Source organism: Pseudopipra pipra, chromosome 14, assembly GCF_036250125.1.
Source record: "Pseudopipra pipra isolate bDixPip1 chromosome 14, bDixPip1.hap1, whole genome shotgun sequence".
NCBI lineage: Eukaryota > Metazoa > Chordata > Aves > Passeriformes > Pipridae > Pseudopipra > Pseudopipra pipra.
In genome coordinates this window covers 9,468,291-9,486,607 of record NC_087562.1, presented here as the reverse complement: position 1 = coordinate 9,486,607, position 18,317 = coordinate 9,468,291, and the positions used below count along the sequence as shown (strand labels likewise).

Below are 18,317 nucleotides of genomic sequence, written 5' to 3'. Positions count from 1 at the left end.
CAGACACGTGACAAAGATCATAAGAAAACAACAGGAAATCATTAAAAACATAGTATTCTTGAATTCAACCTGTAGTGTATCTACCACTACAGGTATTTGTGATTGCAGCTGTGCCCAAGGGGAGGCAGATAGCAATGTGCTCATGTCTTAGATCTGTAACTAAAGGTCAAAGGAGGAGGGAAACTGGACTTGCTCTGCAGAAATTTCCATAAACTAAACATACAGTAACAGACATGGGCTACGTGACCCCTAAGGACCCTTCTAAATCCTACCACTCTACAGTTCTGTACAAACAAAAGACTCCAGAAGGACAATGTGTCAATGGCATTGTGGATGTTGGGTTTCTCATACTTCCTGATTTTCTCTTCTGATTTAGGTAGCCTAGCTGACCTTATGTGACCTGGACTGGGCATTCCTCAGACAGTCTCAGAACTCCATCTAGAGAAAGACTACACAAAAAAAAAACCCCAACCAAACCTAAAAACTGCACTTTAGAGTCACTTTAGGCAGTGTATTGGATAAAAATCCCAAACTTTCCCATTTCACCCACTACTCTGAAGTGTATCAAAACACAGCAAGAGAGTTCCTTTTCTCACCTATGCCATGTAAAAGTCCTGCTGACTAGCAGAATCCTACACATCCCTTCCTTCTGAATGACATTTGTTTTCATTGCATAGAAATGGGAAGAAACAAATCATGCAAATAGACCTCAAAAGTTCCCTCCAAACTAAAGGCTTAGGTAGCGAGTGCACCATCCTGTAGAGAATGGTCTAGCCCTCCTAAGTACTCTCTCAGCTATTACCATGGTTCTTCTCATTCAGCAAGTTTTTGGTGGCTGGCAGGAACATCTCCATGAGTTCAGGCACCTTTCTGATGACATGAACAGCACACAGGGCTGCCTGGATAGGAAAAACACCTCAGTTAGTATAGACTGCAATGACAACAATACCCCTTCTGAGAACGTCTGCCATAGTGGGAACTGTCACAGACTTCATGATACACAAAGGTCTGGAAAGTTTATGGTAAATTTTTTCACTAAACAGCATCATAGAAGAATGTTCAATAAAACTACCATGAATTGGGGTGCAGGAGCACTGAGCTACAAGCTAATACTCCCACTAGCAATGGTTCACTTCTACATTATTCACATCAGAAGTTCTACTGTCTGCAAAGCAACTCTGCCTTTAACAGGGCTACTTCAGCCTGTCTTCCTATTGCTAGGGAAGAGACAATGCATTGGAAGCAAATAATTGAACTTATGTCAAATTATGGCTCATTTACTTTCCCTTGAATATCATCTCCCTCCCCACAAAATAACTTCCTCCTGTAGGTGATGGGTGCTATGAGAAACAAAAGTATACTTTCAGGGTTTTTTGGAGAGAAAAAAAAAGCCTCTTTTTTCTAGGATGCCAAAGCAACAGGAAAAACTATTCTTTGCAGCTGCTTGAGAATTGCACTAAGGGCCTCTTCCCAGAATACAGCAATACCTCTTAGCTTTGCTTTCTCTCCAATCTCTCTCTAGATCCAGCACTAGACAAAGAAGTAACAATGCACCTCTTCCTAAATCTTACAGCTCCGCACTCTTCCCAAAATTTATCAGTAAATAAATCTAGAAGAAGGAGGGTGATCACACTCTGCAGATGTTATGGCACATTTGCTGCAGAAACAAGAAAATTTGTGTTTTCACATTTCAAGACCTTAACCTTTCTAGCTCTCTTACTACTGTCACCACCATCATCAACAGAAGACACCAAATAGGTCCAAATCTTCAGATACCAGTCTGCACTGCTAATAATTAAAGTTTCTCTGGACTTATCTGTCAAGAAATAAAACTGATGACCATGAGTTTGGGGGTAATGTCTGCGGAGGGTCAGGTGTTCACATTACCATCAATAACTTTAGGAATGAGAGTACAAAAATACAAACAACTGTCTCACCCATTGGAGGCCTGTCTTTTAGAGGCTTACACACATTCCTGCTATCGACAGACAGGGAGTGTTGAGCTCTGTCTTGCACAATGGGAAAATATTCAGCCACTGTCATCTCAGTCATCTAATATTCCATATATTACCAGGGTATTCAATCAATCTTGCCTTTTAATCCACATAAAAAAGTATTCAAAAGTTTCCTGAAGTACCTTCTTCCTCAAGTAGGAGTTGGAAGTTTTGAGGAGCTTTTCCACCTCTCCTGCAAGGTCTCTGCACATTTCTGAGGAGCCCATGCAGCCAAGAGTACAGAGTGCCAGCCCCTGCACATACTGTGTGCTGTGATTAAGGTCACTGTAAAGGAGAACAAAAAAAGTCAATCAGCATGCACACAGAGAAACTGAACAACACACAAAAAAAGGCATCTATAGCTACAGTCATCTAACCAGCTGCACTCATGGCCCAAAAGAACCTTCCAGATTCTCAGCTATGTGGGAGCACAATTTGGGAACAATAGCAGCTTTGAGTGCATGTACCACAGGGTTTGCTACTACTTCTACTTAGAATCCTCAATTAAAAAGATAAAATACTTGGCTCAACTATCAGGTGGGTATCCAGGGATTGAGCTGAGAAGAAGGAAGACCACACAGAATTCCATTAAAACTTCTAAAACCAAAACACTGTATTTTGGAACTTGAGTGCAGAAAAGAAATTAACATGAAGTACAGACCTGCAGTGACTCTGTGGGCTGTCCCATATGAAACATGTTCTAAGACAGACTTTAGCTCCTGCATTTACAAACCAAACAGGATAGAAGAATCTACGTAAAAGTATCCGCTATCCTGACCAAAAGCCGCAAACCCCACCACTCACACACCCTGAAAATAAACCATACAGGAATTCTGTTCAGCAATTCTTCCTATTCATATGCCTAAGGAAGTTGTGAAAAGTGGTTAATAAGAAGTTAAACCACCTAACAGGAGATACTATTCATGAGGCCAAGTACCAATGTCACACTAAGCACAAGACAACATATAGGTTCCACACGGCAATCCCAACAGCCTTTAAAACCTGTTTGCACACTACTTCTCCATCTATGTTTGGTACTCATGTTGCCACAGCACCCAGGATTCAATGCTGAAGAAAGTAAAAAATATAGCTTCTGGCTTGGTAGGCAAGGGGAGCTGGGGACTGCACCATGGAAGAGCCAGGGAAACCAGTGGTGGGTAACCCAACACACAGGAGGTGCAGAACAGAGAGAGAACAGTATCCTGGTTGTAACACCAAGTAGTTATGGCAACGTGCGGATGAAGGAACAGACAGCACATGCTACTAAATGGGTTGGTCTTTTGTTTCCTTCCTTTAACAAATTTTTGGCAGCTACATAAAGCTGTGTGTATAGCAAGTACCTGCTTCAAGAGGGTGCTCACCCTTTTGTATCAAAAATCTAGGTCTTGCTATAAAATAATTAAAAACAATGACATAAATCAAATCCCTTAATGTCTAGATAAAAGCAAGACAAAGTGGTAGATACAGAAAGCCAAAGGAGAAATCAATAAACAACCCAGGGAGGTAGTAGGAAGCTCTCCACCATTTTTGCTCAGCTTCAGCCTGACCCATTCCCCGTTCAAACTCACAACACCCTTATCAAATTCACTGCAGTATAAACAATCAAAAGGTGTTAACCTGCAGCCTGGTTCTAACGGAAGAGCCTCATAGGTATGGCATTTCAGTGGAAGATCTTTACACAAACATCTTTTATCTCCTGGACACTGGGGCCAAAGTTAGCAGATCCTCAGGCCTGCAGTTTTGTCAAGTTTCTTTCCAAGCACTTTGAGGCCACAGTCTAAGTGAAGATCAGTGCTTTACTTGCTCATATATGAGAGGCTTATGTGCTAAAAGTAAATCATAATAAAAACAGACACACTCCACACAACCAAACAGGCCTTTGGGTAAGTCACCCAGAACCCAGCTGTTCCACTCCTGCTCCCATCCATCTTGAAAGTAACGTTACTGGAAACACACTAATTGTCATTTACTATACTAAGATGTAGAAAAGTCCCAGTTTAAAATCGTTTTGCTGAGAGAAGAAAAGTGTTAAAAAAAAATTAATTCCCATCCCTTCTTGTCTCATTTCAGCAAAATGACACACAGACAGTACATCCCAAGTTGCTGCCCTGCTTCCAAGGAAAACCATTCATCAGGACTGTCAGGGCAACCCTAAAGAGAAAGTAAGATACACAACCTTGCTCCTTGACGACTCTCCAGAGCTCGTCAGCAGAAGCAAACAAACACAGGACAATATGTGTTGCTTTCTACATATGCCTCTTCCAAACCAATGCAATTTTATATTCTCTTCCCACTAAGGAAGCAGGATCATCCAATACAGTGCAACACTACAACAGCCTTATTAAGGTCAATGGCATACAACAAATTGAAGATACCAGTTTTCTAATACAAGGGGAAAAAAACCTGAAGTACTCAAAACATCACTGTCAGGAGTGTACTTCCTGATCCTGAAACCTCAGAGCATGTGTTGATGGAGAGAGAGGTGGTACCCTTACTTCTTGATGCAATTGGTCATAAGAAGATGGACATCCTGTCTCTCATCCAGCAGCAACATGGCACCTAAATACCCAATGCGCTTGTCTGTGAATTTCTGAGAGGCAATGAGCTTGAGGCACTCCAACTGGAAAAAAAAAAAGAAAAAAGAGGAAAAAAAAAAAAGACAATTAGCTTAAAACTACTTCTTAGCTAGAGGAGAAACAGTTTGAATTTTGATGCATACTAATATAGGTCTCTTGGAATGCATTGTTGAAAGTGTATTTGATTCCCATTTTGGTGATGTGGAAAACCAAGAAAAGTTAAATGACCTGCCCAAAGTTCCCAGCAAGCCAGCAGGAAGGTCACTAGCAGCTCCTGTGTCTTGGTCAGACACTGTTGGCCTTCCATGACCTCAGACATACTAGATATGTGGGTTTATGTCACATCACAAAAGTAAACGATAACATATTGATAGAGATCATAGATCCATCACTAAAAACAAAATTGTAAAGATCTAGAAATCTAGATTTTGTTGACTCTGCACCAGAAACTTCTGAACCAGACTTAAGAGCCTCTATTTATCTACCAGAGAGAGGATCAATGCTCTGTAAGTTGGCAAAACAAGGGCATGTAGTGATAGGAAAAGAGGCAATGGCTTCAAATGAAAAAAGAGCAGGTTTAGGTTAGTTATTAGGAAGAAATTCTTGCCTGTGAGGGTGCTCAGGCCCTGGCACAGGTTCCCCATAGAAGCTGTGGCTGCTCCACCCCTTGAAGTGTTCAAGGCCAGGTTGGACGGGGCTTGGAGCAACCTGGTCTAGTAGAAGGTGTCCCTACCCATGGCAGTTGGAACTAGACGACCTTTACGGTCCCTTTCAACTCAGACCATTCTAGGATTCTATGATTCTAAAAACAAGTTTTGTTATTATGATCTGTAACTCACTTGCTACCTAGGTAAACCAGAGACTGTCAGAGATAGTTAAGTTTCTGCATTGCTCTTTAATCTCTGCTGGAACACCAGAAGTCTACTAAAATCACGTGCACTGTAGCCACTACAAACTTCCCTTCACTGTGTAGAAACAGCAACTGTGTCCAATAGCATAGAGGAAATCCCAAAAACAACACACATAGCTGCCACTTGCACTCTGCTGATTAAGAATTTAATTGCTAACCCATTTTTAAACTTAGCACTGAAAAAAAAAAAAACAAACAACCCAAACCAAAACAGAGATATTCTGACATTACTATGCACCAAAATATTTTTCTATAACAGAAAACTAACCAAGTATAATCAACATCTACTTTCCAGACAGGAAAGTAAAGACCTCTCCCTCACAAACAGTTCCTGTAAGTCTGCTTTACAAACTAGCTGGGGCAGCAAGTAGGTGTACATGATGAGTTTGAGGAGGGGTCAGACAGAGCTGGCAACAGATCCATTGCAAAGGAAGTAAAGGAGGCATGCACAGGCAGAGATACAGGGTGTTGGGAAAAGGGATTCACGGCCCCAGCTAGACGGAAGCTTGAACAGGGCAACGGGCACAGGAGAGATGCAAGAAGCACACACATCACAAGGGGGAAGTTGCACAGGACACTGGTAAGAAAATGAAAGTTGAAGCACCATAGAAAGTGCTATGGCCTCATCACTGCTAAGTTCTCACAACCATGTGGCATCAGAACACACACTCAACTGGGCAAGTTGTTGTCATGTGCGAACGCCCAGCTAGTGCAGGGTGACAAACCAGTAAGAAAAAGCTTGAAAGCAAGCAAGTTCAGTTTGCTAGGTTTAAAGGGGATGAAAACCTAGAATAAACACCTCTGAACAATAAGACCAGTCATGCACAAAGATAACTGAATTTGCACAAATGGGTAAGATCAACCAGGGATAAGGTACAGAACACTAGATATCGAGCTCTCATCTTTCCTGTGCTTTCTGTAAGAGAATAATGCACCTGTGAATCAACTTTTTTTCCTGGCTTTACAAGATACTTTCTTATACAATCCTCTGCAAAAATGCAATGTAAAATTGATGACATCTAAGCTACAGTATGAGAGCCAACAAAGGCAGAAGATGAATGACTGAGGAAGAACATAAGAAAACTGATGACTGCAACAGATACTCTAAGATATATTTCAAGTACTTTTGAATTTAAAAGATATTAGTGAAGTTTACCCCATGAAAGGCTGATGAATTCTTGCTTTACTTGTATATAAATACATGCAAACTAGATACATGCACAGCAACGCTAAGAAACATGATCAGCTGAAGCTCTTACTAGGTCAATTAGTGGAAAAAATCTTGATACTGTTATATCCATTTCATTCAAAGGAACAATTAAAATCTGCTACATCAGTACTGTAACAGATACATTAGCAAAGCTAATACAGTACTGGCATGTAACAAGACTACAACTTACCCAACTTTTACTGACATAACCACTCTACCAACTACAATTTTTTTGCAAACAGACACAATGACAATAGTAACGTTATTTGACCATTTGTCTGGGCTGTCTGACAACTTCTGAACTTGCACAAATGGCCTTTGCACATGCTCAGGAGACAGTTTGCTCATGCTTGTCTTTGTGTACAAGATATCCTGGGTGAAAGCTGAGGATCCCTGGCTCGGAAAGAACAATACTGACCATTCACTCCTGGTTACCCCACCCACACTGTTAGCTGCAGGCTGCTTACAGCCTTAAGAGAGACTATCACCACTTGTGGCTCTCCTGTTTTTCACCAAAACATCTGTCCTGCGTATTTATCTTGTCACTCTCAGAAGCTTCCTGTCTACAACGCAGGACTGTCTCTCTGCTCCACTCCACTGCTGGAACAGCATGTGTCCTCAACAGGTCCCCAGCTCACACAAACCACACTCCTCCTACACAACAGCACCATCTTGAAAGATTCCTTCCAGTAATAAGCATTGAGGACATGTGAAGGTCTCTAAGTCACTCACTTGGAGAACACTTGTTAAAACCCCTTTTCAGCACTGGGGTACTGAAAAGTGGTTCCTGAAGGAGCCTTTCTGAAAGTGCAGCTGATAAACTCCATGACAACCAAGGGCATCGAATGAAGTGCCCTGCTCCCAAAACAGTCAGAATAGATGCTTCTTCTTGAGATGTAGCAATCCTGGCAACAACAGATATTGAAAAATCTGCTTTATCCTTCTTTCACTGAGAGTGAATTTACCACTACTGACCAAAGCAGAAACTGCAAGTTACTAGATATCTGATCTAATCTTCTATATATTACAGAATCACAAAATATACTGAGTTGGAAGGGACCCACAAGGATCATTGAGTCCAACTCTTAAGCGAATGGCATTAAATACTTGAGTAACAAAACAAAAGAATGAAATTTAAACATGTTTGTAACATAGACCAAACAGAGAAATTCTCAATGATGCTTATCTGTAACACTTATCATTATTCTTACAGTTTTAAGATACTTAAGCCTTAATTTTTGTGACAGGAAGTTTCTCTCTTGGACCAGGGAGCCTGGCTATGAAAAGCATTAAAGACATAATAATGCACAAATTCACTTGCTCTTACTCAACAATTCATTATCCTGAGGGAAGAATCCAACGATACAGAAGTAAGATGATGCACTTTATATGGAAAAGCACAGCCCACGCTCACTCCCTAACACTATTTGCATTTTGATTTCACTAGTTTGAGTTTACTGTTTCAGTGATACATATCAGGATTGGTAAATCCAATCATGAACAGATAGACTCACAAGACATGAAGTTACTTGAAGGGATACAACGATCTGACTGACTGCAACTTTACTGAAGACCTAGGTTACATTACCACTAACAGGACACTTACTGACTTCTAAGCAAAACAGATCGTGCCCCAAAGACTGAGCAAAGCTAACCCTGTCAAGAACTTGTAGATCAAGAACTTTCATCTTCTTATCTCCCTTTTCCACAATCTGTGTCAAAAATAGCACATCAAAAATAAGCCAAGAGATGGAAAACTCATACCTGCATTCTCCATGTCACCTCACTAAGATGGTTAAGGAACACAACTTCTGATTGCTGGGAACACACCAGCTCTTGTCTGCTTTAGAAGGAAAAGGGTATAGAAACTCCTTTGAAGTATCTGGTATTTTCCACCAGAGATAAAAATCCAAAGTGCTGTTCTGAACCCATCTAAAAATATCTCTGTCTTGGACTGTGGTTTAAGCACCACTGCTCTGCAGAAACACAAGCGGTGAGGTGGGAGACAGTATGGCAAAAGCAGACTAAGTTTCAAAACAAAATACATTAAGTCCCCAAACAGCAGATATCACTAACAAAGTCAAAACTAACTGATCGAAGTGCAGATCATACATGAAAACACACCTCAAAACATCCCAAAGGAACAAAGCAAAACCGCACGCAGGAATGCTCTGAACAAGTCAACGTGCCCAAAACCAGAAGGCAGACTGGCATATGCACAGAGGGCACTGAATTCTGACCTACCTGTCCGAAATGTGCAGGATATCCCAGCATGTGCATATACAGCAGCTTTGCCACGTTCCTGCATCGGTATGTGTTATCTTCCTCTCGGAAGGACGACCGGATAGCAGCACATTCCTTTTGGATCATCTCACGCTCTTCTGCCTGGGTTCTTGCTGTCCGGATGGTCCGGATCAACTCCCGCAGTCTGATGGGGGCTGGCATCCTCTGGGAGAAGAAAGAGGTCTGTAAAACTGGTACTGTACCTAAAGGCTTCATGCTGTTCTCATACTGCTGCGTATTTTTTTTATTTCTTACCCTACCAGTATATAAGTAAAAGAATGAAGAAAACATAGCATGGTTAAAAGTAAACTTGAGAACATGAGGAATTCATTGTACCTCACATTTGCTTTTCCAGAACATTAGAAATGGGAATTGCTGTGATTTGAGCCACCTGTCAAATGAATAGAACATGACTCCCCACTTGAAACAGGTAGAAACAGCATTCTGCAAGGTACTCTCATATTCATATCATCTGCCTCTCTCCAGAAAAGCCAGGTTCCAAAGACAGCTGATCCCAGAATCATGACAACTTGGGTCAGAAATCCTTTAAAAAACACAACTCTGTTTAATAACTTCCACAAGACTTCATATAAGTGCTTCAGATGGCCGTGCTTCAAAACTCCTCCAAACCTGTGCCATATACACTTCCTTCATAGCAGTGTGGAAGTCAGCAGAAAAGCAGAGGGAAGAGCAATCCTAGCTGTGTGGATACTGCAGAGAATCCTGTTTTAAAAATAAATATATCAAGTTGACACCATCCTTTTATTACATCCCAAATAGAACCACCTTTTCTGAAACAAACAAAGCCTGTGACATTACTGTCTGGTGGCACTGGTATGAAAAGAGCGTGCAAAAACATTCAAGAGTAGCTTCACCTCATCAGATGGAATATTGACGGAGCCATCTGACCCCAAGAGCAACGTAGCCTACCAAGTATCTGGTAAGAGGGAAGTGGCTCTCAAACAGGAGCCAAACTTTAGGATTATGTTCAACAACTGAGCTTTTAGTTCATGCTCACCAAAGCTCACTTCTGACTTTCTGGGAGCTCAGACTACACAAGCATCTTTACAGCCTTCTTTCATCCATGCCAGCCTGTGAATGGAACCGAGCCCTTCTGATAACAGATAATATCACATCAACTTGTAAAAAGTTGCCATGGCAGTCTACTACAGATTTTGTCTGGGTCATCGTCCCCCCAGAACAGTGTGTCATACTTTTTAAGCATTACCATATCAGAAGAAGATGTGCATTCAAGTACTGCACTAACTAGCTTGCATGACACCACAGACAGGCTAGGACACATACAGAGCTAAGAGGGGGCTTGTTCGCTTTCAGAAAAGCAGAGAGAGATGCATGTTCAACAAGTAAAGGTGGCCTCACAGTAAGCCAGCCAAAGCCAGGTCTGTAAGTCTCAATTTTAAACTCATACATAACACCAAGCCTCTTCAGCCAAACCAAGTAGACTCCTCATATTTCAGTTCCCCATCTTCATACTTAGAAAGTTTGAATTTACAGAGACACAAAGCATTCAGCTCTGAAAATGGAAGAGATGTTCTTCCTGCATAAGTAAAGTGTCCCAAAATGCTGACACATGTAGGACCAAGGTTATTGGACACATTATTCCTTAGTCTCTCCTTGTCTCTCCATGTGAATTCATAACACTTCCTCACATTACTGCAATAGGAATAAATTAACTGTTGCTATGCACTCATGCTGCACTAACAAGCATCACAGAAATAGTCACAGGGAACTAAGAATCTCCAGAAGTCCTTCCATGACCATTACCTCTGCTGCCCTGCCTGCACATTTTCCAGTTCTTCTGCATCCTTTCTGAAGGGAAAGGAGGGCAAAATGCTGCACTCAGCACTTGAGAGGTAGGTGTGCTATTGATTTATTTATATTAAATATCTCCTATTTTGCTCCCTATTATTTTCTTAACAATTGGTAACACTCATTTTGGAGTTCTGATTGCTAAAAAGTGCTCAGTTTGCATTTTTCACATAACAGTATCATAAACCCAAAAAACTCCTTCCTGGGTGACAACTGTCTGTTTAAAGTCCCCAATTTTAAAGCCTGGACTCACCTACTATTCACATATATCACATGCTTCTAAACTGATTTTGATAAGCCATGCTCTTGTTGGAAGATTGGGCAGAAGTTACAAAAATAAAAGCACTACTGCAGGAATATTCCTCTGCAGTCTACAGCCAATAATTTCATAATCATCAAGACCAGCCATGTGGGGGCTCATGCTGAAAAAGGTGGCTCCAGTCCTTCCACTGTGCTGACTCTGGCATTCCAGGGACAGTGCACCACGTGAGGCAACCTGTACATCTGAGAAACAGCCTTCCCCTTTCCTCCCAAGAGCAGTGCCCAGACACATCAGTCTGGCTTGTGCAGACACAAAGGGAGCAGCGAGAACATGCAGAGACCAAGTGGGAAAGAGGAGAAGGGTTCTCTCCAGCAGTAATCCACACTTATGCTATGGCCATGCACCCTAATTAAGCTGATCTACAACTTTGCTGTTCCTGAGAAGATAGGCAGTGTCTACTGTAAGCTAAAACTATGACTGTTATTTTAAAGAAAGATCTGTTTAGAAAGTTTTTGAAACACCAATACATAATCTGCAAACAAACTGAAGTTCAGCAACAAGTTGCTTTGATACAAGTTGCTTTGCTCCCACTCTATATCTGAAGAGTTTATAAACTCTGAACACTGATATATGCAGCCTGTGACTTCTACAAGCCCAGTGCTTTCCTTGCCATGGGTCCAAAACTTTCTGTCAGTATGCCCATGGAAGGCTTCAGCACTTTAAGTTTGGCCCTGGACAACAGAAAGTAAAAGGACAGACTGCCTATTCAGTTCTAGTCAATGAAAAAGAGAATTGAACAAAGTTACCATATATTCTAAGTGCAACTTTCTATGAATATTTTTTTGCATCCTTCCCCAGTGTTTAGGCAGGACTTCCTACCTCACTGAGAAGGCAGGTACCGTGAAAACAAACACTGAAGATCTAACAGGACTGCACCCAAACATCATCCAGGTGCTGACAAAATGAACAACTCACATTTACAAATGTCCTTGCATAAATAAAGAATCAGCAAGACACATCGTAAAGATTATTTTTTCTCCTCACCCCACAACCACAGGAAAGCAATTAGAAACCAGCACAAAAAGCAGAGAATTGATGAGTAAGTCTCAACAGCCAAATTCTGAGGCTACCTGCTGTCCTCACTCATGTAACACACTGACACACAGTCCCACAGACACAGTCCAACCTAAGACTGCCTAAGAGCACCTGCGTCTCACACCAGCTTCCTGCCTGATGAGAACAGAACAATTCAGAACTGCTCTGATGGAGGACATCATCAAGGACAAAAGACAAAGCTATGGTTTATTTTCCAACATTGAGAACTTCCGTCCTTTTGCTGCAACTACATACTCTTTTTCTTTCAGTCAATATTAAATCATTCAGCTTTTTTAATATACCTTTAAATGCCTCCCCATAAAAAAGGTTTTGCACCCATCTATGTAAAATAGTGTCTCTCCCTCACAAATCCCCTCACATGCTTATCCTAGAAGCTTGAGCTCCATTCTTGTGCACACACTCCTCCAGCATTTCAACACAACACAGTTCCCATGCCACACAGCACGTTGGGGTTTCTTCCCCTCCACAAGCCTTCTCTTAATACCAAGAAATTCTTGCAGCAGGTACCTGTTCTCTGCCTTCATCGACTTTCAGATTCTTTTGCATGTTAATACCTTAGAAATTTCACCTCAGTTTGGAGTTTCAAACATGCAAGTAAGCATAAGCAGTAGATATTGCAGATGAGAAGAAACTTGGGACACAAGAACACTTAAATTCAGAAACATTCCAGAAGAGATTAGCATTTACCTATTCTCAACAATTCCAAAGTCTATCATAATGCCAACAGACCTTTAATGCAACAATGGGAGGACAACAGTATCATCTACCAAAGGAGACCCGGAGTTTTAATTTAGCTGGTGCCTAAGTGCTGCTTATAACTTCCTCCAAAGCAGCAGATCTTGTTTTTCAGGATTAGTTAACATTTTTCACCAGCACAGGCACATGCTTTTATTCTTTGCACATTAACATAAACAACAAGGCAGTTTTTAGAAGTAGTTACCTATTTCCTCCTTTGGTTTACAGCAGGAGTTTCCCTTGGCCATTTCTTTGCTAACTACAAGCCCCAGAAATCAGGCCCTGAAAAGAGCCTAAAAGTTAATATTTACAGTATCTGGCAGGATTGTACACAGAATTCTTCTCCCTCATCAGATCTGTTTCCCCTTTCTCATTGTGAAGGCCTTGCTCCTCAGAAGAACCTACTATCAAGATGAAAACTTCTGAGAGAGTCAGATACCTAACTCAGATTAGTTCAAATGGTGGCAGGTGTCTAAGTTCCTTTGAAAATAGAATTCCAGCTTTTTTCCTATTCTCTGGGTTGCACAAAAGGTTCTATCTCAGTGATTCTCCTCCCTCTGCTATTCAGGAATCCTCCCCCGAACCAATAAAAAGGCACCCTCTCTTTATGCAACTCATTTCTTCTAAACTATCCAAAAGTGAGGAAAAAACAACAACAACAAAGAAACAAAAAAAAAATAAAGAAAACAAAAATCATAATGTATTAAATTTCATCTAAATTATGCTGCTAAATCAGTATTTTCTCCTCTTTTATGGTCTTTTACTAGTTAGCGTGTCACATTTCCGAGTTAAAGATTTTACACAACATGCCATTATACCAAAAATATTTGAGTACAAAACTTTACCAGAAGTCTCTCTTAGAACACAGTCACATTTAAAAATGGTGAGTCACCTTTTATATTTACAAGAAGCACCTAGTATTACCAAAATCAACCTTGAAAATGCTCAAGTGCTTCAGTCAAGCTATATTCCTCCATCAGGAATTGCAGTGTAAAGACAAAGGACAGACTATCCTTAAATGTTGAGTTGAGACCTTCTCCTCTGGAAACTCTTCAGAAATATTAGCTTATGTCTAAAATGTCTAACGTGTCTCTATGGTAATGACATTAAAAAAACAAACAGTTGTTTTAAAACTTCTTTAGGACAAATTATCAGACATTTAACATTTTAACATTCCATTATTATTCAGCCTTGAATTCCGGAAACGTTAAGACATAAAGGCCATCAAAGCCATTCAACTATTCACAGAAGGGCTCTACTGTTTGGGAAAATAGTCTGAATTTCCAGTTCTAGTGAGACACACGCCAAGTTATAGCTTTTCCTGTAAATAGTATTTCTGAAGTCGGTTCTGTCTAGAAAGCACCCCAAGCTTGAAGCAGCACACATTTCACACACATCTGAAATACACACCTCCAGTTGCTCCACCCCAGTGCCTGCACAGGCAATCACACTCCTCGAGCAAACACAGCTTTCAGGAAGTTAGGCAATGAAAGCCTGACCCAACTCCCAACTGAAATCAGTAGCAGAACTCCCCCACTTGCTTTGGTCCCACTGAATCCAGCCTCCCACACACAAGAGCAGAGGATCTGCCTGCAATGTTGATACACAACGCCGATGGCCTCAACGCCACACTGCTATCAGTGGGCTTCACACTTCTATCAGATAATTCAAAACAAAGATACATTGGCAGTAAAACCAGAAATATGCACTGCAAGCAGAGATGAAGCCGTGAACAAAAGCAGGGATATCGGTGTATGGTCGAGTATTACCAATATTTATACAGAAAACAGTAAACACCAAAGTAAGGAGCACCATCATCATCAAGGGCAAAGGCAACACAAAGAGCTGAGTGAAAGGGTAACCAACCATGTAACATGCTAAGTGGAACAACCTCTCCTGAGAAAAAGCTTTTGAATACAAGAGAATTAGAAAGTAACATCAGAAAATCAGAAAGAAATTAAGGCAGCAGGGGGCTTCAAAATGCATTCTCATAATAGAAGGCACCAGGCTTATGTTTCGCTTTATACAAAGACAGTTGAGGGAGAGGGGGGAGATCAAGTAAGGAAAAGAGTGCCCCTAAAGAAGAGAGAAAAAGTAGTCTTGGAGAAGTGATGGTCCCACTTCCAGTTACATCTTAAAAAAATGAACAAGAAATGTAGCACAAGAGTATTGAAGAGGTGAGGCAGGGTGCTGCTCAGGGGCTGAGAGGAAGGGAAGGGGAGAGGCAGGGTAGGACCAGTTCTCACAGACCCCCAGTGTGCACAGACCCCACTGCCCCCTCCCACTCTCTGCTGCCTGGGGCACAGCCCCACACACAACTCAGCACTTTGGATGAGGTTCCCACTCCTGCACAACTGTGCACACACCCCAAACCAAACAGCTCCTCAACTGCCTTCAAAAGATGTGCTGAGTTCACAACCACTACAAACACTGACCTCAACAGCTGCCCAAAAAGAAAATAAATATTTCCCTTTTTTTAGATGCTAACAAAGGTACGAAGAAGAATTAGCACAGCTACAGAGCTGATCAGTATGACAGCTGCACACAGAATTCCAGATTTCCTGGCTTCCATTTCTATACTTCAATCACCACTGACCTACATTACCTTTGTATTTATTACCTACTTCTAGGTCCCTCGCTATTTTAATCTGTAATCTGCCTATTTTACTTCCTGTTCACTTCCCTGTAGAATTAGACTTTAAATAAAAAAAAAATTAGCTACTACTTTGTGACTAAAAACCCCACACTCTTTTTAACCCTGGTTAATGCCACATGAAAGACAGGATGCCCCATTTTTACATTCATTAATATACACTTTACAACAGGCCAGGTAACTTCGGCTATGCTCTAGGAAGTTCTAGTCTTCAATTTTATCTGCAGCATCTCTGCCAAACAGCAGGTACAGGTTGTACTAATACCTGTGATATCAGCAGTTTCACTTGTCCCCATGTTAGCGTAGCTCTGTTTTTCAAGTTACAGCCTCATCATATATTTACTTATTAACTCCCGAGCTTCTGTCCAGTGATGGAATGCTGGTACAAGGCAGAGCAGACCCTTTTCCCTAGAGAATAGCTGAGTATCATCTACAACAAGTTAACATCACCTTCAGTCAGAAGAGTTTGTCGTGTCACTAAAAAATATGAAGAGGTCAAACAACCCATTTGCTGAAGTTATACACTGCCTACTCACAAATACAAATACTCACACTAGAGAGGCTCGAGGAGCTTTACTGAGTGAGTGACATCAGCTTTAGCAGCAGTTAAGATTTCCACGAGCCCTCACACTTGGAAAGGCAACCTTCCAAACCTGAACTGCACCAAGCAGGGCAGGCTGTGTGTGCCTGAGAACTGACAATCTGGGTTTCTTTGCTGCTGTCCACAACCTCCTCACACCATGGCCTGACACACTCACTCACTCTGTTGGACAGAGATGCCACTACAAGACTCTGTACACAAGGAGCTACCAAGAATCCGAACATTTCTGCATCCCTTACTCTCTCACACAACACCACAAAGGTGCTACAGGATCCACCCATCCCTACCACACCACCTTCAGGAAAATAGATCAGCAGTCACAGGAACACAAAAGAAAAGAAAAAAAGGAAGATAATGGAGTTTTTTATCATAAAAGGAGGAAGTCTGAAAGTTATCTCAGACACTGGAAACACTAAAGTTGGATCCCTTCACAAAACAATTACCACAGACTTTCCCCTCCTCAAGTCCTAGGAATTTAAATACCTTTTCCCCTCTTTCTCCCAGCCCAGAAGAATGAAGAGATTCACACTGAACTCCTCAGAAAAACCCACAAAATCTCCTGCCTTTGCTGAGCTCCTGAGTACCCAGTAGGTTTTCAAACCCTGCCAAACAGGAATGCACAGGAGTAGGCAAAAGAAAGAATTCGGCAATAGAACAGGACATGCAAATAAACACAGGGAAAAATACAAAGTGTAGTTTAGAGGAGCAGTGGTGGCGAAACAGGGGTACAAAAAGCTGCTGTGCTCTATCACACAGAAGTGGAACGGGAAAAAAAAAGAGAAAAAGAAAACAACACAAAATTCCCTGCCATATTAAATGTGGGATACTGGAGCACCATGCAGGGGAAAACACATACATGTTCTACTCTGTTTAAGCCACTACAGACCAAATACCTTCTACCCACACGTGTGACATGTCACACTTCCAAAGGTATTCCACTGGGATTCTGTGCTGCCTCATTAACATCTCAAGCATCAGAAACTGAAATAAATCACTCAGCATTCTTAAGCATCACTTACAACATAATAAAAAGCACACCTGTTCCATCTGCTAACTTTAAAAACAAAGCTCACTATAAAAAAAATTAAATATATATAGTTTGTCTTATAGTTTGTGCGAGAAGAGAACTCAATCAGCCTTGAAGAAAGGACTTGAAGCCTCCCTGACAAACCGGCCGCCACAGCTCAGAATGCCTCGGGCCGGATCGTGCATCTCCTGCGCCTGCTGAAACCCCTGATCGCCGGCAAACACGGCAAGCACTGGGGACGCCGTAACGCTCGGAGCGGCTGCACAGCCCAGGCAATCACATCCCGGCGGCAGGACGGGCACAGGTCCCGGCTGCTCCTGGGACGGCCACAGGCCCCAGCACGGACCAGTCCCGGGCTGCGCTCCCCTCGGCCACCGCGCGGCCCCCCAACCGTGGGCACGGGGCGCAGCCCGCACCGGGGAACGGCCCAGGCCGGGCACGGAGCGCTCCTGGTGCCCGGGCAGGCGGCCTTAGGGCGCGGGGGGCAGAGTCCGAGGCGGCCGAGCCGCCGGGCGGAGGCAGCGGCGCCGGCAGCGGGAGGGCACCGGGCGGCCCCGCGAGCAGAGCGACCGCGGCCCGGCCGCGGAGCTCGGGGCGGGCAGAGGCACCGAAGCTCGCGGGGCCCCGAGCAGCGGGACCTCGTGGCGGCGGAGTCCCGGACCGGGCGGCGGCGCCTGAGCCGGTCCCACTCACCGGGCCGGTCCCTGCAGCGGCAGCGGCAGACGGAGCCGGGCATTCAAAATGGCGGCGGCGCGGCCGCAGCACCGATACCGCAGGCGGAGGGATCCGCGCGCCGGTTCGCTCGCCGCAGCCCCCCGGGCTGTCCCGGCCGCGGGCGGGGGCGCAGCCGGGCTGAGCTGGGCTGGGCGGGAACGGAGCGGGAGCGGCTCGGCACCGCCGGCGGCGCGGCGGAAAAGGCCTTTTGCACTACTTTTCTTGGCGGAAGCACCCGCGGGACTGGTTTGACTAGGCACGGTGCGTCTGCACCGTGGCAGTCCCTGATGACGTCACGCGAGGGGCGGTCCCGGCGGCGCGCGCTCCCGGCGGCGGGGCCGGGCGGGTCCCGCCGCCCGCGCCCGGGGTTCCGGGGGGCTCCGGGACCGCTCCCCGCCCCCCCGCG

The 18,317-nt window shown here is 43.3% G+C and overlaps 1 protein-coding gene and 1 long non-coding RNA gene across 3 annotated transcripts in view; one reads left to right on the top strand and one right to left on the bottom strand.

The window, feature by feature from the left end:
• LOC135421789 (uncharacterized) overlaps positions 1 to 6,635 on the top strand; it is a 29,927-nt gene extending 23,292 nt beyond the window's left edge. The window contains exon 2 of the long non-coding RNA XR_010434190.1: positions 4,065 to 6,635. This is a non-coding gene — a long non-coding RNA (uncharacterized LOC135421789). The remainder of the gene's footprint in view (positions 1 to 4,064) is intronic.
• The window catches only part of AP1G1 (adaptor related protein complex 1 subunit gamma 1), a 31,298-nt gene extending 22,163 nt beyond the window's left edge, over positions 1 to 9,135 (bottom strand). For both annotated transcript variants that reach the window (XM_064670473.1, XM_064670472.1), the window contains exons 1-4: positions 8,935 to 9,135; positions 4,490 to 4,614; positions 2,138 to 2,279; positions 803 to 899 (exon numbers count right to left, since the gene is read on the bottom strand). In XM_064670473.1, coding sequence (XP_064526543.1) covers positions 803 to 899; positions 2,138 to 2,279; positions 4,490 to 4,614; positions 8,935 to 9,135 — 565 coding nt within the window. The remainder of the gene's footprint in view (positions 1 to 802; positions 900 to 2,137; positions 2,280 to 4,489; positions 4,615 to 8,934) is intronic.
• Positions 9,136 to 18,317: the final 9,182 nt, after the last annotated feature.